The 26,753-nt window shown below is 31.2% G+C and overlaps 1 protein-coding gene across 9 annotated transcripts in view; it reads left to right on the forward strand.

Annotated features, from left to right (window-relative positions):
- Positions 1–26,753, forward strand: part of DIP2 (disco-interacting protein 2) — a 651,591-nt gene that overhangs the window by 433,828 nt on the left and 191,010 nt on the right. For 5 of the 9 annotated variants that reach the window (XM_075373056.1, XM_075373055.1, XM_075373059.1 and 2 more), the window contains exon 3: positions 25,557–25,640. The exons of the other annotated variants lie outside the window; for them this stretch is intronic. In XM_075373056.1, the coding sequence (XP_075229171.1) occupies positions 25,557–25,640 (84 nt within the window). The remainder of the gene's footprint in view (positions 1–25,556; positions 25,641–26,753) is intronic. 9 annotated transcript variants of the gene reach the window in all.

Genomic DNA, 26,753 nt, shown 5'->3' on the forward strand with positions numbered 1-26,753 from the left:
TAGTTCAGAAAGATCCCCAAGAAATTTAAGTTTGAATTTTGTATTTGTTTGTTTAATAATATGAATTGTTTTTGTGTCTATTTTAAATTCTTCTAATATTTTAAATCAATGCTCGTAATTCTTTTTATTTTATTTAATTAATTTTTTAATTTTATCATTCGTTTTGTTGATTTCCATTTTTATTTGATTATTTATTTTTGATGTAAACGTCCGCTGTTACGTTAAATTTTCAGTTGTTTTTCTTTTTAATTTCCCATATTTTACAGCTTATTACAGTTTCAATTATCTCATTTTGTGGATTGTTCTTGGTAAATTTTATGCAATTTATTGAATAAATAGATTTTCAGGAGTGGTATTACACAAGTTATTTGTTTCATATTAAATTATCAACTGCAGTGCGATGATTAATTACAGTGCAGTGAAAAATACGTTTGTAATTTATAAACTTTTCTAGGTCATTCAGATATCTGTTTTATTGAATTTTTGCACAATAGAATTTAATTTCGAACCATTTTATTGTAGAGTTATATCTGGGTTTTATAGATTTCTATTCGTTTTTACGGAAGCTAAAACGAATAATAGCATTATGTTGGTTATAAAATTTTTTTACCATTTATTATTTTAAACGATTCTGTGTAACATTTTTGTTATTTTTATTGTGTTTTTATACTATTTGAAAAAGTTTTCTTGTTAATAAAACATTTCCAGTTTTATGTATCCTTTAAATTAAAAGGATCTTTATGTATCTTTTATATTTAAAGGATTCGTAAAGATTAATAAATTATCAATAAAAAATATTATGTGGACACCACATGACTTCCTTGTACGCTTATTACATTACATATACACATTTTTTTTTTAAATGAAAAGTACATAAAATTTTATTTTATTAATATTGCCTGATATTTTTTCACATTTTTTTTTTTTATTGTTATTATTGAATTATTATTTATCGTAAAAATTTTATAAGATCAGAAGTTAATAATTATTAATAAATCAATATATTTAAATTTAAAAAAATGAGATGAAGTTCTATTCGAACCGATGTGCCTTCACCTTGTAAGATCCAAACATTTCACTAATTAAAATTTTATTTGGCTATAACTCTGAAACCAACGAAAATAAGTACCAGTTATATCGTTGAAATCTGTCAGTGAGGGCTGATTACTGCGGTTAAGAAAAAGTCCAAAATCCAATGGTTTTTTTTGTATTTTGGGCTTTTTTGGACACTTTTGGTTCAGTTGATTGCAATCAAAAGGGGAGGTGCACAACTAGATATTACAACAGCCCTAAATCCAAAATTTTAACATCCTACGGCTAATTGTTTTTGAGGGTTGGTCTAATGGTGAACACGTCAACGCAAATCAGCTGATTTCGAAGTGGAGAGTTCTACGGTTCAAATCCTAATAAAGGCAGTTACTTTTATACGGATTTGAATACTAGATCGTGGATACCGGTGTTCTTTGTTGGTTGGGTGAAAATTAACCACACATCTCAGGAATGGTTGACCTGAAACTGTAAAAGACTACACTTCATTTACATTCATACATATCATCCTGAAGGTGAATCCCAATGGCTAAACAGAAAAGAAAGAGACGATTATCTCTTGCTGTATACACTGGAAACTTTTATTCAGAAAAAATATTATAATTTTATAGTTTAGTTATATCTGATGTAATATCCAACTTTTGTCCGTTAGAACCGTTTTTAATATGATAAATATTTATTTTCGGCTGTAGTTAAATAAAAAAATAATTTATATCATACGGTAAATTCAGAGGTGAAATACAGCAATAACTTATGAGAAGTATCGTCTCTAATTGGTCCCCAGAAGATATTATGCAGCGGTATAAGCAGACCGGGTACTGGTTACGATATGAACGATTCGGTCACGTATTACTTGTCGCCGTGTCACAGACTTGTGGTAAAATTGTATTTATTACATTGAATATTTTTCTTACTGTACGATAGTTCGAGGTAACACATTTAAAATTATTTTATCAACCAAGTCTTATTGTACTCGTACTAACGTCCTGTGTAACCTTGCATGAAAAATCATTCTTATTAGTTGGCAGAAAGTCATCCAGAGAACTGTTTTTGTCAAGTTGTAACGCACGTGAGCGGGACTCGAAATTCGTCCATTTGAATGCAACGTTGTCATGTTAGTACTACCCGTAGAATACTAATAATATTATGTCTGTTATACGATTGTATTACGTAGATTTCTTAAGAACTATTGCTATTGTAATGGAACTACGCTATCTATTGTAATAGGTACCGTAATTCGATTTCCGGAAAATTTCGACATTTCTTCGCGTTTCACATCCCCCAGACCCCAAAACCACGGTCAATTCGAACGTTTATATATATGTCGGAGAGTAAAGTACAGTGGAGTACCTTCCGACAAAACGATGAGAATATTCTTTAGAATATCTGTATTTTTAGTAGTTTTAAGAAATGTACTATTACTTGTAATATTTTGTAAAATAAGGTTTAAATTGTTTTATTGCGGCAGGCTTAGGCCTAGGTAGGCACATGGTTGTCAACGTAGTCGGGATCCCAGGACGATAGGGGTATCATAAAATTAATAAGGAAAAGGAAATATGCAGTAGGCATATTATTTGAGAATGTTGAGAAAAGGCAGTCTTGCTTTGGAACCCAGATCGAACAGACGTCCTGGTGATCGCGAATTCGTTATTTCCCTGAGCCTCGGTCTATCGCAAGTTGTTTTAATATTATTTGAATTCTAAATTAAATTAATCTTATATTATGATTCGTGTACTACTGAGTTATTGATAAGTGATAATTATCATTTGTAATTATTTCATTGTACGAGTTATCTACTCATTTTTATTAATTGAACTTTATTATAATCTTATATATTCTCCACTTGTAATAATAAAAATAAGTGAAACACAAAACGTTGAATCCCTGACAAATCTCCTCGCCTCCGACATATATATATATTTCACTTTCTTGTGGAAAATATAACGACCCAAAATCTCGGTGAGTTCGGTAATGAGCAAAATCGGACCATGGGGGGTTTTTTTCGAAAAAGAAATATCACTATAACTTTCTTATTAAGTAAAATATCGAATTCATTTAAAGTTTCTACTATTCTTTGGATGAGGGCCTAAAGCTTATCTAGTAAATTCTTTTGAGGGAGTAGAAAAAATGGTGTTTCGAAGACAAAAGAAATCATAGTACCCTTATTAGTCACAGTATCTAATCGGGTTCAAGTGGTCGTTAGTCCCATAAACATTACCTAAAACTTTTGTCTGAAACAATTTTTGATATGACCAACCCTTACGACAAGGGATGATCAAAATGTTGCTGGAATTATATGAAGATGCAGCCATTGTCTTTAGTTTTTTTTTAACTCTAAGGTGGAAATCTCTTTTATCCCCATTTAGCAAGGTGAAATCTACCTTCGCCTTCTGGCGTGCCGAAAGGGATTTCTTTTTCAAATTTGTTTAAATATATTTTTATTTCGCTGCATAATTCGTATAAAGATTATAAAATTTAATGTTGAATTTTTATTGAACGTTCCATAAAATGCTAATTCTGATACGAATGTAATTTGAAGTTCAAAAAGTGATCTCTTCGTAGAAGTAGCTATTTTTCAGGTTCATAGATATGGAAAAAGTTCGGCCAATCTTTTATCTATATTGCAGTGGCTAGAATTAGTGGAGGTGCTGCTCCAGAAAAAAGTTTTTTCTGGGGCTCTTCAAGGCCATGATTAAAGTTATTGTAAAATAAAGGAACCGAAAAAAAATGAATCGAATAGAGTAGCTGGAAACAGGATAATAATCTAATTCTACACTTTATCATATTCGTGAATGTGGTACACGGTATTTACATATTGTACTTAAAAACTGTATTCAGTTTAACCGAATAAATAATAAAATGTCAATACAGATAATACATTTTAGTTTTATTAACTTTATGAAATATCCGTTTAAAAACACTATAGTCCAACGGTGCTTAATTTAAATTTCTATGTACACAGAAACAAATACGTAATTAGTATTTGCTAATTACCTTCTCTTTCACCCTTCCAGCGTGTTTTTGGACAAATTTGGCGATCAAAGAGCCGTTGCTTTCTGCCATCTTCTGATCGCTACTGAAAAAAAACAACTAAATGCTTTCATATTCCTTCCACCGGCTAAACTACAAAAGGGAATGAATAAGGAACGTTCCATAACTACATGGCGTAAAATAAAGCTACCTTCCACCAGCACGCCAGGGTCGGCACTGCGAGAGCGACAGTGCTCTCTCTCTCTCTCTCCTTCGTAGTCTCGCGTGCAGCTTCCTTTGTTCCCAAATACCACGCCGTTGTAACTGTGAAGCTCACAGTTCCATTCAAAGATTTTTATATATCTTTCATAAACTGGGAATGGCTTAAGTTTAAGGATTATATATTTTACAGGGGGTGCTACAGTTCCACAGTGCCTATACGCGAGCCGCCACTGCTATATCCTATCCGTTTAACTTTGTTCTAGGTTAAATCTGTTATAAACCATGATACTGGTTGTTTTTTTAAACTGTACCGATATTTTTTAGAGAATGATATGAATAATTTGCTACAAATATATATGAAAAGATTTTTCTGAATGGACCTTAAAAATATATGAAAATCTAATGTTATTCTATCATTGATTGCAGCGAAATAACTACGTAGAGATTAACAAAAAATATTCTACTGTCCTACTAAAATTATTTTTAAATGTTTTCGGATTACGTAGTATTATTGTTTAAGGAAAAATAAAATAATAATTACTCATGTGAGTATTTTACTTTCTTTTTTACTTGAGTAAATCAAAGCAATCGTTGTTAACAATTATTTACGGTTTATTAATTATTGCGTTCGATTATTCGGTTCAGTGAAGCAGTCTCTTCTTTACTTACTACTTTAGTTTTTGTTTCTATATATAATTTACTAAATGGTGAATGAGATTAAACAAGAGCAGCATCATTTGACTGTACGTCTTCTTTGTGAGTAATATTGTTTGTAAATTTTTATTTTCTTCCGCTTTATAATTTATTCTCTACGTATTTTTATTCGTAATTCTGACCTTCACCTTTTTATCGATCGTTTACTTGTTTAATCGTTATAAATGTGACGTAGGATAAATACGATTACCTCACAAGAATATTTTTTTTTATGCTGGAATATTTATGATTTATATTTAGATGTATTCTGTAACGTATTTTGTTATAAATTATTTTATAATATAAGAATTTTTTAAATCGGTTTCATAATTTTTAACGTACTCAAGTTACATCTAATATTCCTATATTATTTTTTCTACTGTTATCCGAATAAATTATTAACCGTGATTTTGGCCTGCTTCTGTAGCGCGAGTGGCAATGTCTCGACCTTTCATCCAGAGGTCCCGGATTCAAATCCCATTAGGTTTGCATTTTCAAACGCTATAAAATTGCAATTTCATCTCATCCTCTGAAGCAATATCTTAACGGTGGTCCCGAAGGCTAAACAAAAAACAAAAAAAAGCAAAACATGATTTAGGGTGTGTCTATTAATTTTATCATAATAAAAGTAATATAGCCTGTTGGGTTCATTCGTCATCTAGTATTAGGCTCGACGTCCCTTTCTCTTATTTTTATGTTGTTACTATATTTTTTCTCTGTTTTACATGAATTGTTAATCATTATTATAATATATGTATTAATTTTTTCCATTCTAAATACTACTATCGAGGGTATTATATTTGATCGTCATTCTGACATTCCTTTACCCCCTTAGCCGATCAGAATACAAAATTTATTTCTCTTTATTCTATCTCGGCCAATCGGAAAACAGCCTGACACGGATTCACATCGATTGGCAGCGATCGCTACCAATGATATAACCAACTTTTTCAATCGATATGAATCCGTGTCAGGCTGTTTTCTGATTGGTCGAGGAAGTATAAAGAGAATTAAATTCTATATTCTGATCGGTTAAGGGAAAAATGTTGGCGACTAACACAATTGGTGGCCGTTCAGTGGGGATAGTTTAAACTACGCATTGCAATTAGTTATTCGATCTCTGAACAGTTGTGTTATTTTCCACTTTTTAAAAATATATTACTCGCTATTAAATACGAGGTACGACAATAAAGTAATGAGACTGATTTTTCTTTGCAAGATGTGGCAACCCTGCAGCTTGCATAGGCACACCATCTTTGACCTTGGTCTATAAACTACTTCTAATCCAAGCGGCACATTGATGCAGCTGCTCAGTCGTGAGTTGTGCTGTAATAAGTGAACACGTGTTTGTGTCTCTCGTCACAGAAATGAAACCGCAAAATATTGCGCAACGGTATGCCATTACTTTTTGCGTTAAATCGGGTGAAAACGCGACGACAACTTACGGTAAGCTTCAGAAGACTTTTGGAGAGGAGGTTATGTCTAGAGCTAAAGTTTTTCGGCGGCACAAAATTTTTAGTGAAGGCAGAACGAATGTTGAAGATGAAGACCGCAGTGGACGACCATCAACCTCACGGACAGATGTCTACTTGACCAGGGTGCGTGAAACCGTACGATCTGATCGAAGATTATCCGTGAAAATGATTGCAGAAGAACTCAACATCGATCGAGAAACGGTTCGTCTAATATTAACTGAAGATCTTGGTATTAGAAAGATTTGTGCAAAAATGGTCCCCAAAAATCTCACACAACATCAGCGAGAAACACGGAAAAATGTGGCAGCCGATCTGTTGGAGCAAACGGAAATCAATCCAGATTTGTTGAGCCGTGTTATCACTGGCGATGAAGGTTGGTTTTTTCAATACGATCCAGAGACAAAACGCCAAAGTTCGCAATGATGCTCAAAGGGATCACCCAGACCAAAAAAAACTCGCATGTCAAAGTCAAAAGCGAAATGCATGCTTGTGTGCTTCTTCGATTCCAAGGGAATTGTTCATAAAGGCCGGATGCCTCCTGGACAAACAATTAACCAATATTTCTACAAAGAAATTTTAGAAAGACTTCTTAAACGAGTTCTTCGTGTCCGTGCCAACATCGCTGATAATTGGATTCTGCATCACGATAATGCGTCATCCCATACTGCTCTGTCAGTACAGCAATTTTTAACCTCAAAACAAATTTCAGTACTACCACAGCCACCTTATTCGCCAGATATCGCTCCGTGCGACTTTTTTCTATTTTCAAGAGTCAAAATGGCGGTCAAGGGACAGCATTTTCAAACAACACAAGATGTCCAAAAAGCTGGGACGAGGGTCTTGGAGGATATTACAGAAGATGAGTTCCAGAAATGTTACCATCAATGGCAGAAGCGCTGGATTAAGTGTGTGCAATCAGAGGGGAACTACTTTGAAGGAGACAACACTAAACATGACTAAAACGGTAAGCAACATTCTTTTTCACATCAGTCTCATTACTTTATTGTCGCACCTCGTATACTCGCAGTTTTATTACGGAGAGCAAATGCGTTTAGGTGATATATATAAATATATATATAAACGTATACACGTGTTATGAGTTCTTGTCCACTGTACATACTATTAAGGGTAAAGAAGTATTATTTATTAGATAGGTGCAGCTGTTTATCTTTAAATTAGAGAAATATAAACCACTCCTGCATTCCGCTACTGTTTCATTGATACAAAAATATTTTTAATTCTTGGTATTACGGTAACTCGAGTGCGAAGCTATATCGATGAGTCTACCTTTCACACATATGCAGGTTGAGTTATTATCAACATAGAGTACTTATTGTATTGTGTAAATATAGTTCCTTAGATAAGCTATTAGACATTTTTATTTAATAATTACCAAACAGGATGAAGTAATGTTATGTTGAAACTGATGGGCAGCAAGTTAGTGTTGTAAAAAAGAATCACCGTTTTATTTAAAATGAGTTGATTTAAAATAAAATAGTGTGTAGTATAAAGCAATACTTTTTAGTATACTATATATAAGGGATGATAATACTGTTTTATATGTGGTGATAAGTTCTAGATGTAGTTAGGATCATGTGTTCTTCCTAATTACTAAAAACTAATAATTTGGACGTGTCAGATCGTACTGTTTTCAGTGGCCTCGTAGTATAAATCAAGTGGTTTTTATCTTTTCCTTTAACCAACGGACTACATTATGGTGGTGTTTAAAAAAAAAGTGATAATACAGTATTATAAATAAGGTAAATTTATCAAGTTCTCTTTAAATTAATTAATAATATAATTTATACGGATTGTTCCGGGACGTTTTTCTCAAACTTCAGGTACTGATTCAGGACACCAAAATGAGCAAAAAATGTTCAATTTTTAGGAGAAAAAAAGGGCAGGCAAAAAATTATAAGCTTGCATTATGGTGCGCAAGGGTACTGCCAGGTTAATTGTCTGCAATAACTCGATTGTTTGTTAACGGATTTTTAAAAATGAGGTGTCATTTTTTTCAAAATAAAATGCTTAATAAATTTTGTAGAAGTAAAAATTTTATAGAACAAATAATTACAAAGATATTAGAGATTAAAAAATTACGATGGCCGCCATTTTGAAATGTTTAAAGGTGATGTTTTAAATTTTTTTTGTAGAACAATACTTTACTAGTATTAGATTCGCCGCATTTAATTAAAGTATGTTTATCTGTTCCTGAGAAATGATTTTTTTTTGTTGAAAATCAACAAAAAATGGAGTCCAGAAGGAAAACAAAGCAAATAGTATTTGTGTCTATATGAACTTTTTTTGCTTATTTTGGTGTCCTGAAAAATGTTGTTCCTGAAGTTTGGTTAATACGTCCTGGAACGTTCTGTATATTATTTTCATGCGTTAAAAAAAAATAATATTATAAATTAATAAATAAAATTAAACCATCGTTTTCATCACGTACTGTTGTTTCATCCGCTTTTTTATTACTATACTAATGATCTACAATCTTTTAACGTATCATTTTTTTTTTATTTAGTACCGTGTTGTGCGCTCTTCCAATTTGATGTATTATTATGATTCATATTATTCATGTTTGCCCTTAAGGACAGTGTTTGATCTTGAATGTTTCATGTTTATGCGATCCTAATTTGTTTTCTCCTTCTTTTTCTCTTACAGAAATCTCTTCATTTCTTTCACTGTGTTCCTGTTTTCCTTTGTTCTGTCCACTTTACTCCTATTTTCCTCTTTTATTTCACTTCAGATTTCGCGTTCATAATATTGTTTATAATTTTTCTTTCTCCCATCATTTTCCGTTGATCCTTGCTTGTCTTAGTTTCTCTTTTATTTCACGATGCAAATTTGTTTTTCTGATTGACCGTTCACCACCTGAAAGATCCTCTTCGTGTCTATTGTTGTTCATTCGCTGTGCGTTTTTTTATCGTTTCTACGAGTGTATCCGTTCAGTTAATGTAATTCTTTGGTCAGTCTCTTCATCCATATACCATCTCTACGTTCTGCTCCCAAGTTTTTTATAAGTATTTTCCGTTCTATTTTTTCTGTTTCTGTGATGTCTGATTTTCCAATCGCGGTAGTTTCTGATGTTTTTGACACGATTGTTGTAGTGCGACCGTGCGAGTCTGTATGCTTTTTGAACTTGTGCTGTACTTTCCATGTCGGATACCTTGTTGTTTGATCCTCCTGTTTGTATTTATTTCCTAGGTATTTCCCAAGAATGGCACGCCACGACTAAGGGAAGCTGCTTGTATAAGTTTATACAGGATTTGGGGAGATGGTATGCCTCTCCTTCGTTTTTAAGGGCAACGTGAGCCCGAGTGCTCTCCAACCATGTAAATTTAAACCGATATTAGTTTCGGGTCCGCCTGGCAGCTGATGAGCTGTGCGTCTGCGGGGAGGTCCAGTCGAACGAACACATTATGTTCGACTGCCCAGCTCTGGGGTGGGGGCAGAACTCAGGCCACCCTGGAACTTACAGGTCAAGGGGAAAATTAGCCGCTCACAAGCGGCGAATCGGACCGTGTGGGAGTTCCTTGATGCGGTTGCATCGTTATTCAACGGTTGCATCATGTCGTTGTTCGACCGACATCAGTAGTTTGCTTTAGAGAGAAGACTCCTACCGCGCTGCTGTAGGAAGCTAACCGAGAGATATGGCCGGCTACCAGCCAGATTAAGACTCCAAGCGCTTTAATGGTGGACAGGTACTTGCTGCTGGCATTCAGCGGCCTAGGCGTGGCAGCGAATTGCTGTCTTTGACGAGATAAATTTAATTATTGATAGTCATATATGTTTTACTAGTTGACGGGTGCGCCTACCCGTTTTAGTGATATATGACAAGTGGGCGGTGGCACACCCAAGCGAGTGGTGTATGATACTACGATTTTAGGTTAGCTTTAGGAGCTAGTTAGGACACCGGTCGCTAAACTGTTTTGCGGCTCAGTAGCCGTTTGTAGCACAGACATTGGGTCTTATGCTTTAGGGCGACCGAATGAGGTGATGGCGGGAGAAATGCCAAGCAAACCAAACCAATTCCCTAGCTACTTGAATTTTTCGACTCTATTTATGTTTTCGTATTTTGTGCGTACGGTTTGTCGTTTGCCTTTCCATGTATTGTGTTTTCTCGTATGATATTTGTAACCCCGTTTTGGCAGCGATTCCGTGTAAAAGTTCCCGTGATAGTCGTGCTTCCTTCTATTGTTTTTTAATATTGCCAGGTCATCTTCAGATAGCAGGCATCTAATGATGGTTTTGGTATCTTGTGTTTTTCCCAGACTTATCCCCTTGACATTTTTTCCCTACTAAATATATATATATATATTTTTTTTTTTTCATTCATTTATAATTTTTAGGAAATACTTTCTTTTTTTTCTCTGATCGATTATTTAAAATTATAATAGTTACGCTTTATTACTAAGAAAATTACTCATCGAGTATTTTTTTCTTCCGCTAAAGTTTATGAAATAATGATCAGTACTAATATTAATTTATTATGCTCTATCTACGGTTCAAAATTTTAATTAATATAATAATTACGATAGATATAGCTACAGAATTAATTTATTATAAGTATGAGCTGACGATGGTCTACTTGCATTAATCTAATTACTTCATTGATCGTGTGATTAATTACACAGTTCTAGGGGTCTTCTTTTTTAAGAGTGGTTTCTCGCCGGCGGCTTAAGAGAATACAGTATACTAGTATACGCAACGAATAGGTCATGATCCTTTTAATAATACGGCATTCCTTACTGGAATTCTTTCAATCGGATTGAATTGAATAGATCAAGAAGACAGAAGAGGCATCGGCTCGCTTACAGCATCGCACGTTTACTTTTTTTTTCTTCTGCAATACTTCACATTTATTCTTTCTTATTTTACCTATTATATCACATCCAAGTGTTTTGTTTTCGTGCTTCTCTTTCTTTTCTTTTTTTCTTTTACTTCGGTTTTATCTTTCTTTTCTTTTTTTTTGTTATTTCATTTTAAATGTAAAATTGCTGTCATATTTCTGAACTATCTCATTCAATATATTCTTGTTATATCGTGACATATGCATATTATTTTTGGTATCTGTAAATTTAATTTTGTTTCTTTACTCCCTCCATTTATTACATTTGTATTTCTTCCGACTTTTTGAGGTCAATTGTACTTTATCTTTATTTTTATTTATTTCCGCCGAGATATAAACGTAATATACTATACATGAGCGTATACTGTTTTCTATAAAATTGTTTTTCTTTCTTTTTTATATAATTTAATAACAAAGATTTTTCAGTTATATATTTTGATTTCTATAAACTACTTAGCAGTTCACGGTACGAGAATTCTTATTTTCCCCTGTTTTTCCCCAGAAAAACTCATTTTCATAGTAATGTGTTTTTATGACGATATAAATCTGATTTAAATGCTAAATGATTAAAGTTAACTTTATACCGTTAGCAATGTTTTACTGGTAATTCTATTTTAAATTTTGTCGGTGAACTTTTAATTTATTATTTTTGCACCTTTATTATTATCCTATTGGTCGTTTATTTATCGCGTATTATTTTACAATGTTACAATAGCAGTACTGTTTATTTTTATTTGAATATCTTAAAAAATGAGAAACTAAAGAAATAACATTTTTTACGTAGTTCTACTGCTTCAATGGCCATTGATATCCGAGATGGAATTTGACTGCACCAACAATTTCATGCCATTTTCCTCTCTTTTTTTTAACATTGGCAATTTCTTAGCGGGTGAAAATGTCATACCTGACCGGGATTCGAATCCGGGACCTCCGGATGAAAGGTTGAGACGCTATTATTCCACCCCGATCGGCGTTGCTTATTTTGTTATATACTAGTAATTAATCATAAATTTGGCTACGTTCTTTTATTGTTCACATCCATTGCCTTAATTTCTTTAATGAATAGTGGTTTGTAAATCAAGTTTAAAAAAAAAAAGAAAGAAATTTTGCAAGCGAAATGCGGTTAAAATGCTTTGTTATAACAAAAATTTAGAATGTAATGGTACTATTTTCTTATATTTGTTTTAACTAATTATTACCGAATAAAATTTCTTGTATTATTGATGCGAAATACATTTCTTACAGCTGTTATTTTACGTTCTGTTATTAATTTCTTTTTCCTTTGTTTTTTTTTCTGTAATTTAAAAACGCGTTTATCACAATTTCTAAAACAAACGATTATTTACAGTGAAATTTCATATTAATTATAAACTTGTGTTACGTTTTAACTAAAATTCATTAATAATAGAGGGAAAAATAATTAATAAAATATATTATGATTAAACGAATAAACATTTGTTTAATTTAAAAAAAAAAAATGAAGTAAATCATCGTATGAGTTTGGGTAACATAAATAAATTAAAAAAAAAAAAAAAACATGCGGAGTGGGGGAAAAAATAGAAGAAAGGTAAAGAATGTAATAAAATTAGATGAAAGTTAACCGAATTAAAATTAAAGACGAAACGGGAAAGGGTTTTTAAAAACTATGTAATAAAATGTTAAACTTGCGTGTACTCCTATTAGATGAAACGAGAGTTTGTTTAACTTGTATGCAATACAATAAAACAATAGAATTAGGTTATGTAGAAGAAGAAGAATAAAAAAAAAATATATATATATACAGAGGGTGACCCATGAAGAAACTTTCAGGACATGTTCTACTGGTGAAAATAATGAAAAAAGTTCATTTAAACATGGAAAACGTTTTGTTTTCGAGTTACGGCTAACGAAAGATTTCGCTGAGATTTCAGCTCTTTTAATAAAAAGAAGTACTACAATAATTTTTGGATCTCAAATTAAGCAGTAAAGTTGGTTTTTTCTCATGTAATTTCAGCTGACAAATAGGATAAAAAAGGTCGCAGTACTGTAACTCCAGTAATTTTTAAGATATCCGATATAAAACACAAAATTCGTTGTCGAAAAACAAGCTTTTTTTTTTTAGGTTTGTAGTACAATAACTCTGTTAAATGCGGAAGATTTAGTAACAAAATTTCTAGAGAATTTAATCCTTAGAAAATTACTGTAAATATGCCGATAAAAAGTAAATAAACATTTTTGACGAAAAATAGACAATAATAAACGTTATTCTCAATATAGCAAAACAAAAAAATAAATTACATGAACTGATAACAGAATAACAAAGCATAAGAAACCACCAACTTTAATCCTTAGTTGAATTACAAAAATTACTTTAAGGTTTTTTTTTATTAGTAGCGCTGAAATTCGGGCAAAATGTTTTCCTAGCCGTAACTCGAAAACAAAGCATTTCCAGAGCAATATTATTATGAATTTTTTCAGTATTTTTACTAGTAAGAACATGTTCTGAAATTTCTTTTTCAGCTTCAATAAATTTAAATAACAGGTGCTTTATGGATTTCTGTAGAACTAGGGAAATCGTTCATTACACCTTGAAAAAGTTTATATCCGTTAAGAATTTATTATATACGATTGGCCCGCCGTATGAAAAACATTGGAAAACTTTCCCTCCCGATTTATTTTAATTAGCAAAAGAGTTTTGTGTTTGTAAATGAAAGACACTATAATTTTCGTCGTATAGCATTTTGGTTGGCATGTACAGCATGTAGGTTTTGTCACTTGTTCTTTTAACCAACTCCTATATAATATGGTAAACATTCATCTTATTTCTTCGAATTACTATTTACTTTTTACGTACATAAATTTCATATCACATTCACTTTTCACGTACGTGTTAGTTATAACTAAGCATATACATATAAACGTGTGTATGCATGTCTCGGAATTTTTTAACCTTAATTCTGCCAGTATCTTTTGTTTTGCTGTTTGTTAATATTAGTAATGAATATTTCATAACGTGTTACATTCAGTAGAACTCAAAGTAAATAATTGATTAATAATTGTCACGTGATAAGTAAATTTTAATTAGTTAATTCTATGTCGTTAACCTTTATTATTTTTAGAAAAAAATAATGAGCACGTTTGTTTTTTGTGATGTAGCCAAGTACTTCGTTTTTAGTTGCTGTTATATGAATTTAAAGAGGCTATTTACGTGGCTTTTATGTTTATAAATGAAATTCATCGTTTTAGTTGTACAGGCTAGATTTTCAAAGTGTTTTTTGTTAATGAAAAATCTCGCTTATAATTCCCTAGTAAATATCCAAGTTCTTCTCTGGATAGTCTAAAATAATTATTAAAATTGCTTATTTTATTAATTAATTTTCAACTTACAAATTTATTCTATAATCAACCTGCTTTAAGAAAGATGATAGAGAAGAAAATAGTGTTGTCTTGTCGAGAGTATAAGACGATGCAAAAGAACGCGTATTGGCTGTATAATGGTACAGCTTAGCCAATAATAAGATACATTTTTTATTCCCGTCTTTAAATTTTTTGAAAATGATACAGTTGCTTTTTTCGAAGTGAGAAAAAGTAATGTAAAAAATATATATTTATTAAACCGTACTTCAAGTTTGGTTCATACATTCTTTCGAGTCAATCGCCTTCCATTTAACATTTTATCAAAGACTGAACATTTATGTAATCTGCTTATAAGTTAAGTCTTGTTATGCAACTATACACTTAAAAATAAACAAGTGATGTAAATTCGTGTTAATAATCATCCATTTTTATACCTTTCAAATTTTTAATTAAGGCATTTAAATAATTATATAACAAAACTTCTGCATGACTTTCGATTCTACGTTTTAGTACAGAGCGTTAGGAAAGTTGCTGTGCATTGGAATTATAGAAATACAAGTATAATGACGAAAATTTCTTAATTATTACTTTGTATTTTAATTTCGTTATTTTATAGAAACGTATATTACAGTAACAGGAATAGTTTATAAAAGGCGTTGAAAATGACCTCCTCCAACAACAATTAAACACTGCACACGTTTCAATTTGTTTTCAAACACTTTAACCGGTTTATGTACTGGAATATCTCCCGTACTTATGCCGTTATTGCGGTTTTTAGTTGTCAATCGTGCGTGGTCTGTTGCGATACACTGCTTGTTTCGCTGTCCTCCATAGAAAGTAATCTGGGAGAGTCAGATCGGACGATTGTGCAGGCCGTAAACCCTCGAAATGATTCGTTCACCAAAATTTGATTCACCAAAAATAATTTGCTCCTAAAAATCAAAATTTACATTTTTCTTCAGTTCCGTGTATTCTATATGGAACAGTTCTTTAGTTTTTCGTATATTTTAAACAAACCTTTGAATTTATAATCACTTTTTGTGTATTTTAACATCAATAATGTCGGTAATATTATTTACAAATTAAAATTTTTTTTAACGATTTATGAATTTCATTTATTACCAGTTTTGTCAAGTACAAAGAAATATAACGCATAAATTCCCGTACTTAATTTAAATAACGTATCTTTTGTTTCGAGATTTGTTTCATTATAAAAACCAAATTAATATTACCAATTGTTTTTACCTCGTTTATTAAATACTAGCCGACCCGTCTAGCCAGAACCTGGATACTCGGGGCTCAGATTAGCCCACGCGAATACCGGAAGCGACTCAGGGGCTCCTCGGGGCCTCCCAGGGCCAAGGGGACTACCCAATTGCCGTAGAGCTCGCTTTGCTTTCCGTTCCCAATTTGCCAGGAGAACCGGCGCCCTGGATATCCGCTGAGCTCGCTTCGGTCACCATCTCCATCTACCCAGAGTGCTTCACCCCCTGAACCCCCGCACTGTACGTTATCCAAATGGGTGAGAATAATTTTGATAAATAATAATTATAATATTCAGACTGTAGAAAAAGTAAATAAAAATGAAAAGGTAACTAAATTACAATAAATAGAATAATAGTAGCCGATGGTAACTAAAGTGCATACACCTTTGACGACGAAAAATGTATAACTTATTTCTTTGCCATGGTGGCAGAAATATAATAATGAACTGACCCCTCCCTGGGATAACATGAAAGTATCCTGTAAATATGAAAGTAATCGGTTGGTCGATTTTCGCGTGATGCGATAATAAATAGGCAAACTTTATTTATAAATATATGCACGAGATCTCTAAAGTAAAGACCGTTTCAGTGTAAAAATATTTATTCTGAAAACTTTATAAATACTTTTTAATTCTCTTAAACTACCTTATACTACTTCTCTATATAGTTGCTACATGAATTAAGACATTTATCGTAGCGATACACCAGCTTCAATATACCCCCGTCATATTCTTCTGCCGTCGGTCCATTTAGCCACCGATTAACAGCGTCTTTAAGTTCATCTTCACCCGCGAATCGCTTACCGGTCAAAAATTCTTTCAATTTCCCAAACAAATGGTAATCAGAAGGAGCTAAGTCCTGATTATATGATGGGTAATTGTAAATTTCTCATTCAAATGTCACAGTAAATCACGTGTCGACCCGCAACATGTGGATGTGCATTATCGTGCTGCACGACACCGTCGATCGACGATTTTGAAAGATGCGCCGTAACTTGCGTAGAGTTTTACAGTAGGTTTCTGCATTTATAGTCGTTCCACGCGTCATGAAATGAATCAGCAGTATGCCAAACCGATCCCAAAAGACTGTGGCTATCGGTTTGCGTCCAAATGGCTGCGGCTTGACCTTTGTCGGTCTGGTTGGTGATTGAGGATGACGCCATTCACTTGACTGCTGTTTTCTCTCTGGCGTGTAATACAAAATCCATATTTCATCGTCGGTAACGATTGAATTAAGGAACTCATCACATTTTTCTGAGGTAGCGCATCAAAAATTTCAAAGAGGATCCCATTCGGATTTTTTTGCGAACTGCCGTTAATACGTGCGGCACCCGACTTGCACAAATCTTTCTGATTCCTTAATGGTCATGAACAATGCGACCGATAACAGCACTTGAAACATCAAGAAATAGAAGGGCCAGGTCGGAAATGGTTGAACGACGATCAATTCGAGATGAAAAAAATCTAAAACCTTCTCAGTTATGCCATGGGTAAAAATTTGGTTTCTATTGTTACTTTGTCTATCTGGAAAAAACAAGAACCCTCTTCCTCTTTATATAATAGTATAGATTTATCTATCCGACATGAAATGACAAATTTTTTAAGGGTGGTTTTGGTTTTTATTTGTTGTTTAATTCATTTTTTACATCTTATTTTACGTTAACGAGTCGTTTTGCCTTTACTGATATTCTTAACTATATAAGGGTGAGTGCTACAGGTTTTTTCCTCAAATGTGTAAGAGTTTGTTTTATAATAAAATTTAATTATTTTAAAATTACTGGCTTGTATATTTATTTATAAATGTACTAGGGTCAACGCTATTATTATTAAGGTTAAAAACCTTTTAATTTTATAAAAGCTCTTTATTATATTCTAAGATTAACTCTGATAAAACCGTTTTAATTCTGCGCATTTCATGTACTGTTTGTATTACTACTGTTTTGTACTGAATGGATATTATATATTCAATATTTGTATTTCATAATGGCATTAGTTTATTGTATGAATTTATGTGATGCATTTTTTATTGTATAGAATTGTGGAAACCAGTTTATAAATATTATTTATTTTGTTACAAGATTACTAGGTTTAATTTCTTCTTTTTTATGTTGTTTAAACCGGTTTTAAGTTGTTTTTTTTTTTTTTTTTTTTTTTTAGTTATCTGGTTTGTATGTTTTTATAATAATAACAATAATAAAATATTTTGTAATACTTTCACACCTATAAATCGACTTTTATAGTCTCATATATTACGAATGTTTTGTTTATTATTCTAGTATTAATTTAAATATTAACCTATTTTTGTTGTTAAATAATAGATTTATTTATTATTTTACATAGACATAATTGTTGAAATACATTCTATAATATGGTAATTAATTAACAGATTCTAAATTTATTGCTTTGTAATTTGATATGGTCTATATAATATTGATTTACATGTATTTTCGTACATATGATCTAGTTTGAGTTAGATAATAATTAAGCGTAAATTTAGACTATATAATGTTTAGAAACCTATTGTTGTCTAAGATTTAATTACTTAAATTATCCTGTTGTTTGGTTTGACCTCTTGGTATTATATATATATAATCCTTAATTTAGTAATTTAATTCTCCGGATTGTTAATTAGTCAAACCAGATAAAGGGTAGCGAGAGATATTAAAGGATTGATTTCGTAGACCATTTGATTTTATGAAATTTTACTCGTGTGTCCTTTTTAATTAATGTACACAATAAAAAAAATAAACAGTTTATACTACTTTCGATAAGGATTGCCTAAAATAACATTTGTGTATAAATGTATTTATTCTTACTTTCCTGGCACCATAATTCTAGAGCTATGCTACAAGAAGGAAAGTATGGTAATCAGTCAAAAAATGAGGTATGATTTCTTTTTTTAATTCTTATCGTTTCATCACCCAGGGACCCCCAAAGAATAAAAAAAAAAACTGTACGTAATATTCGTTAGGTATGTATGTTGGCGTGTTTCAAGCTTAATAACGTTTGACTAGATGAATCGATTTTGATGAAATTTGGTACAAGAGACTCGTGTATATGAGACAATTCTTTGGTAAAAGTTTGGGGTCAATATCTTCAGATGGTAGGGGGGGGGTAGATATTTTTTTTTTGGATCAATTTTCTCAAATTTCTCCCAACATAACCGCAATTCATATTAAGCTCAGTAAGTGCATACATGCTTATTTTACCGTTTGAAAAAATATAAATTTTTCGTATATTCTTATGTAAGTGTGTATGTTCGGTGTCGCCCTCTAAATCGCTTTATATCTCCAGAAATACTGGACCGATTTTGACCAAACAAGGTCAGATTACTTCTATATATGGGATATTGATGTCATTCAATTTTCATTTAATTATTTTTTCGGGTAATTGTCGAATTATCCAAAATTATCCCTTTTTTCCAAAAATCAAAACAATTTTTTTTATTTATTGTTTGTTTTTTTAACAGAAATTGTTTTATATCTTCCTAAGCATACAAGTAATGCTAGTGTGAATTTCTTTACATTCTTCTTAGGCAAGTTATAATGAAAGCGACCCAAAAGATATGTTTGTGGGGCAATATTGAGGGTGCAGGAGCGGGTCACAGTTTAAAAATTTAGATTTTTTAAAAAGATTTTTCAAAACTTCATTTGGTTTATTTAAATTTTTAATAGTATTAAAAGTTTAATTAAAAACTTTTATTAAATAATATTACAATAAAATTTCATTTACACCCCCGCCCACAAAAAAAAGAAATCTTAGGTAACTTTCTATTTGTTATAAAATTTAGTTGATTGTTTTAAACGTTTTTGGTTTATTTAAACATGTAATGATAATTTTACAATAAAACTTCATCGTAAATTACTCCCACCCTAAAAATTAAATAATACGTTACTTTTTTCATGTGTAATTATTTTTCCACTTTATAAGAATAAATAACCAATGCCAGGAAAGTATTACAACTTTGTTGTTAAGTTTCATTTAATAAGTTAAAATAAATTTAATTATGTTATTCAATATTTAAGACGAAAAGAAATTTCATGGAAAAAAGTTATAATTTTTTAATTTAGAAAGAGATGTATAAAATTGTGTTTACTTCTTGAACCTATTTTTTAGACAGTTTGATGGTAAAATTTTAAGGAATAAATATTTTCAGGGCGGGTAGATAGTTTTTTGGGCTCAGTGTTCTAAAATTTTTTCAAACATAACCCTTTTTTATATTAATCTCCGTAGTACATTTTACCATTAAAAAAGAAAATCTCTCCAAGTTCTCCCTTTTTCCCAAAAATCAAAAAAAGTTATCCATTTATTTATTTTATATTCTTTTTAACAGAAATTGTTTTTAGTCTTCCTAAGCGTAGCAGTAATAAAGTTTTTTTTCCCCCCAAAAAATACTTGGGAAAATGTTGTGGGTGGGGGGAGTCGATCAAATTTTAAAAATTTCGATTTTTAGAACTCCTTTTGGTTTATGTTTATGTATCATTACTAGCCTATATAAGAATAAATAACCATTGACAGGAAAGTATAACAATTTTGTTGACAGCTTTTTTTTTATCCTATTAACACAATTAGAAGTACTCGTTTTATAAGGGCGTACAAAAAGAATGTATGGGAAAATGAGTAAGTAACAATGGTTGTTGAAATTGGCTTTCCCGTTATGCGATTCACGTAATTTGAATACGACATTGCATGCTCTTAAACACTTATAACGATTTTTGAGAAATTGCAGCGACACATGGTTCAATTTCACTCTACAATTCGGGAAATTGTCGATAACTATCGGCTTGTACATTCTGTTTCTATTGTTGAATTTTAGTTTTTTGTTGTTTTAATGCATTACGAGAAGATAACCAGACGATTTTTAAACAAATCTTAAACCATGATTCCACTACTTCCATAGTAAAACAAAATTGTTTGTCTTCATTTATTCTTTTATTTTGTATTTTATCCAAAGTATAAGAATAAAATACGCATTTATATATATATTACTTTCCCGTCTAGATATCGCTACAACAGAGTTATAGCTGTAGAAGGGAAACTATTGTAATCGGTCCAGTTTTGTCATACGCCGTTTTCACCGGATCTTGACGTTTTAACACCTAAGAAACCCAAAAACCGGGTAGAAATTTTCCAGATGTTTGTATATACGTGTGTATGTATGTTCGGTGTCGCCTTATAAATCACTTTATATCTCCAAAAATACTCGACCGATTTTGACCAAACGTGATGAGATTACTTTTATATATGGAGTATTGATGTCATTAAATTTTCTACTTAAAAGGTCAAGGGGCTGAGATTATATAGCGAGGCCACCCTTAGTATCTCGAGATTTCGCCTTATTAAGGTCTTATTTTTATTAGGCACATTTGTTAGCGATTAATAAATAATAATATTTCAAAAAAAAAAATTTCAGAATCGCACTCTATCCCAAAAAAATCTTTAAATAAACTAGTGGCTAAGTGTGTATTACTGCGTCAATAGGTATCGCGTTTCACTACAGAGAGCGCTAATGTAGCACTTGCGTATAGCTGTTGTAGTCCTCTGCTATGTTGTGACATCACAGGTGAGCGGTAGGGTTAAATAAATGAATAATATTTAAAGTGGCTGCTAGTACCACCAAACTCGCGTTATTTTTAACTAAGCTCTCTCTCTCTCTCTCTCTCTCTCTCTCTCTCTCTCTCTCTCTCTCTCTCTCTCTCTCTCTCTGTGTGTGTGTGTGTGTGTGTGTGTGTGTGTGTGTGTGTGCGCGCCCGCGTGTAAGTCGTGCATCAGAAAAAAGCCGCGTGTCGGGAAAGTCCTACTTTCCCGACAAGTGTTGCCAGCTTTTTTTTAATTCTAGTGGGATTTCATTTTTCTCTTAGTAAAAAGAGGATGTTTTTAAAAATATTTTCTTGTGTATGTTACATTCTGTTACTTGAATAAAATTAATTCCCGTGTAATTTTCAACAAAATAAATGTTTCCAAATTATTATTTTTTTTTAATGTTATTTTTGAACGTTTGAATTATCACAAGCAACATCTGCCACTGGTTTTTCTGTTTTCATAATTACATATATCTCATTTATTTCATAATTATATTAAAGATATACTTATTTTTTGTGATATTAGAACCATTTTTTATAGTATTAAAAAGGGCTCACCCTTTGAAATAGCATTTACTTGTACTAAGTTGTAAAGTTGTAGGTATAATTAGTTGTAAGTATATCCACTGTCTTTGTAGCAGGTATCAATCAAAAGACGAATTTTTTATAATAATTTGTATGTTAATATTTCAAGATATTAACTACTAAGATCGTGTTAGATAGATACCTTATTTTATTTAAAAAGGAAATAAAGATAAACAATTCTGAAGTGATGATTCATGCGCCATCAATTCTATTAATAGAAAGTTTGTTTATATTATTTTTAACCATATTTAGATTTTATTCTTTATTCAGTGATACTGTAAAGATTTTATGCAAATATGGTAGTTTTACTTTTTAAACGATTTGTATAAAATATTTGTGTCAATATATTCTGTTATTTGTTCATTCATTTTTCTTTTTTTTCATATACCCCCGATTTGAAAGTAGAGGTATTCACAATCACGCATATAAGCGTGTATAGAAATTAATTAAGTTATATTACTACTTTACGTAGTAAAACAAAAAATATATTAAAAAAACTTTTTAAAAACCATTCCTACATTAAGTGCACTAAAAAGTAGTAAAAATATGTAAAATTTTTTTTTAAAAGACCACTCTAAATTAAACGCATTAATAGGTAAAAAATAATTTTGGGACGGTATCTCAGAATGAATTTGATAACAAGCTTTGATGGTGATATGTAAAATTATCTGAAAGTCATACCTTCAAATTAAAAATTTGATGTTTTTAATCTGTGACGGTGGGGCTAAGCATCCCACTCATTCATCATGCGTATGATAAGATTAACAAAAACATCAAATTTTTAATTTTAAGCTATTACTTTCACATAATCTTACATATCATCAAAGCTTAAATACAATCTGAGATACCGTCCTAAATTTTTTTTTTACTTTTTAGTGCGTTTCATTTAAAGAGTAGTGTTTTTACATATTTTTTTATTTTCTACTTTATGTGCATTTAATATAAAAGTGGATTTAAAAAAAAAAATTATATATTTTTTATTTCCTACTTTTTAGTCTTCATAAATTTATACTTTACAGCTGCGCTAGCGTTCAGATTTGAGCGTATTTAGCGAAAGATTAGATCGGTACGTTTTACGGTGGGTGAGTGCAATCAAAACATAGAGTTAAACGATTTCATTTCCGTATAACCAAAATCCGGTCGATCAAGAGTGTACCCGATGCGTTAAACAGTTAGCGCTCGACCTACATACGCCGCTTGAATCGTGTAAATCGGACGGACGGTTGCCGAGATATTAAGATGGCGCCCCTCCTCAATTTCCAATGGGACGCCATTAGTATAGGAAAATATTTTCAATGGCGCCCCGGGTGCACTTGAAAATATCGTCATCTGAAGGCTATCATTAGGCGCGTATGGGGTTTCGTCGAGGGGAATCGAAAAAATGTTTTAGAGCGCTAGGACCGAACGTTTTGGAAATATTTTCAATTTTTTTCCAAAAATTCGGATCCGGTTCAAAAGTTCTAAAATTTTCCCAAAACTTCGGGTCTCTACTGTACAGAATTTCTAGTATACAGTTTTATACCCTAATGCATATCACACTTGGTTTATAAACTAATAGCGTGTCATCATTCATCTCCAGTCGGTTGTTACAATAGGTAGAACCCTATGTATTTCAAACGTGTGCGAATTTTAGATCCAAACTTACCGAAACAGGCTAGATTATTTTTCAGTAAGATAATATGCATGTAAACGAGGTTGCATAAGTTCAAGAGCCATATTTTTCACTTAGTAACTTAGGGGGATCTTAGCGACTTGAAAATGTTGCTAAAATGTTTTGTCATCGGGAACAAACCTGTATGAAAAATTTCAGATCGAATGGATAAGCAGAAGCGCTTCAAAATTTGACTGAAAGGTTCCTACTATGAGTCTCACATACATAGTCGAAGAGCGATTTAATATAAGAGTGGTAAAAGATAAAATAAATAAATAATTTTTTTTAATCATTATTATTTTTTATTTGCTTTTAGCACTTAAATCACCAAAACTCGTCGAATTTTAAAAAGTAAAGTTTAAACGCTGAGTAATGATGGATTACTAGACCGGCGGTTGGCTTCTTGCTACGTATGAAGACCTGTTGCGGTTCACTATACCGTCAACTGTATTAGCAGTGCCAATAACAATTCAGACACCCTAGATAAAATTATTCCGTATCTATGTGTTTACGCTTTCTTAAGTTGACCAATAACAATCGAATCTAAGTTTTTGAAAACTATAAATTATATAAAAAATACGTATTATATTTTATCTAATTTTTTTAAATTAAAAAATAAAATTAATCTTCTGTACTTATATCGAAAAAACCGATATGTATTTAGATCTTTTCAAAATAATTTTAAACCTCATATTATGACTGTAATTATTTATTATTAATTATATTTTTACATTATAGATGATTGTTACAATTTAATAGCGGTAGTAACGTATAACATTTTTTTTACATTTTATTATTTTTAATAATTTTATTTAAACAAATTTTTTTACCGACTTTTCACAGAAAAGTACGATATTACTTTCGGTCGCACTGTGGGATTGGGGGTGAAATTAAGTAATTTTCTTAATGTTTTGACATACTATTCACTTAAGATGTAATTTATATATATATATATATATATATATATATATATATATATATATATATATATATACTACTAGCATCCCCGCCGCGGCTTCGCTTGCGCTATATAGTTACATGTGATTTATTGTGTGTCGACCAATATCTTGTCGTTTTGGACAAATATTACCCAAATCTGACCATAAATACAATTTTTCGAAATATCTCGACCCCAGCGCCACCTAGCGGGTCCAGACTAATTCAGAAACCTTCGCGGGCGTGCGCACAACTATTCACCAAAGTTTCATCGCAATCGGTAGAATGGTATAGGAACTCATACGGGACAAACAAACAAACGTTGCTTTTTATCGTATATATGAATATGTATAAAATTTGTGGCTCGAAAATCTCAAAAACTACTTGATCAAACATTGAAATTTTATATGCTGTAGTAGTTTATCTGAAGTTGTGCATCTGAAAATTTGATGAAGATTCGTTGATTCGTTCTTGAGTTAACGTTTAATTTAACGTTGACAACCGAAAACAACCTCAATTTAAAGTTATATACACTTTGTATCGGTGTATTTTTCATACACGGTTATAGGCAGTTTAAACTTGATGCTTGTATGCAAGGTCTACTCGTTTTTTTTTTAATTATTTCATCAAATTAAGGATGTAATAATTGCTGAACCGGCGACTGGCTTCTCGCTGCTACTTGTGATGTCTTGTCGTATTACAATATTCTCCTACATTACTTCCGACACCCCAGTTAGAACTACTGCGCGTCTATGTGTTTTACGCTTTCTAAATGTTTACGGGTAGTATATCTTATTACTTGTAAATACAAAAATCAAAATGTATATACTATATTATACTACGTATTGTATATTTATGGTTTTGATATTTTGTGAAATATGTTTATTGTGTTTTTTTATTTAGGTCTTTCTGATTTGTGTGTTTTTGTGTGTGTTTTATTTAGCCGGCAGCTCTGGCCGTCAGCAGCCTACTAGGGCAAGACGTACTCAAAGACGTTTGACTCATAATGAGAAGCGATACCATTCAGGTATCATACATTGAAAAAACAAATTAGACAAAGGAATTTTTTTTTAGAATTTTTTTCTCTTTGTCGTTGTTGCACAGATATATCAACTACCTCTATGTATCTCTCTTGTTTTTAATGTTTTTTATTTATTTTTTAGTGTTAACAAAAAGTCTTGAGCTGATATAGGTCGGGAAACTGAACGTCCTTTTAATATAATAAAAATTACAACATTTATTTCTTAAAAGTAGTATTTATTTTATTGTTCTTAAAGTACTAAAACCTGTTGTTTCTATGGAGATGTTTTTTTATTTTTTTATAAATTTTATTATTTCTTTCCAATATTTTTAAACGAGGAGAAGAAGAATAAGAACGATCTTATTGTATTTATATTAGAATCTTTTTGATAATCATGTATATATTTCAAGGAGATAAAATTAATTATTAATTTAAAAATTGTCGAAATAAAAATCGATTTAAATACTTTTTTAAAGCTACCTTGAATATGATGTATTCCTCCCTTATCCTTTTAAATTTTAAAGATATTTAATTATTTTATTCTTCCTACTTATGAAATATACTATTCCTTTTGTTTCAGAATTATATTAAAAGAATAAAAACCACCTCATAAAACTGCTATTTTAATTGTTGAAATGTTTTAAAACAAGTTTATGAGTACTTTATATATATATATATATATATATATAAAAGGTCTGTTGAAATTATTTTTCTTATAAAGAAAATATTATCTTATCTTTGCCCTATTACATATTTTAAAATTTTAAATACCATATTTAATGTTTTATATGTACTTTTTTATTGTAGTTACTTTTGTAATCAAGATATGACCACATTGTTAAAAATACAATAGTCTATTATAATAAGCATTTATAGTTGAGTAAGGTTTTTTTTTTTGTTATAATTTATTTTATTTCAGTTTTATATGTATTAAGTACTGCGGTAAACTTCTTTCTTACCCATCCATATGTAGCAGACAGTTACTAAATTTATTTCATAAATATATCTCTTAATAATGCAATTTAAAAAAATATATATTCTTTTAATGTTTCAAAACAGTATTATTTTTTAGTTACTTTAATATTACAGTACTTTAAATTTTAAATAAAAAAATATTTC

This window comes from Lycorma delicatula, chromosome 8 (genome assembly GCF_047948215.1).
Source record: "Lycorma delicatula isolate Av1 chromosome 8, ASM4794821v1, whole genome shotgun sequence".
Classification (NCBI taxonomy): domain Eukaryota; kingdom Metazoa; phylum Arthropoda; class Insecta; order Hemiptera; family Fulgoridae; genus Lycorma; species Lycorma delicatula.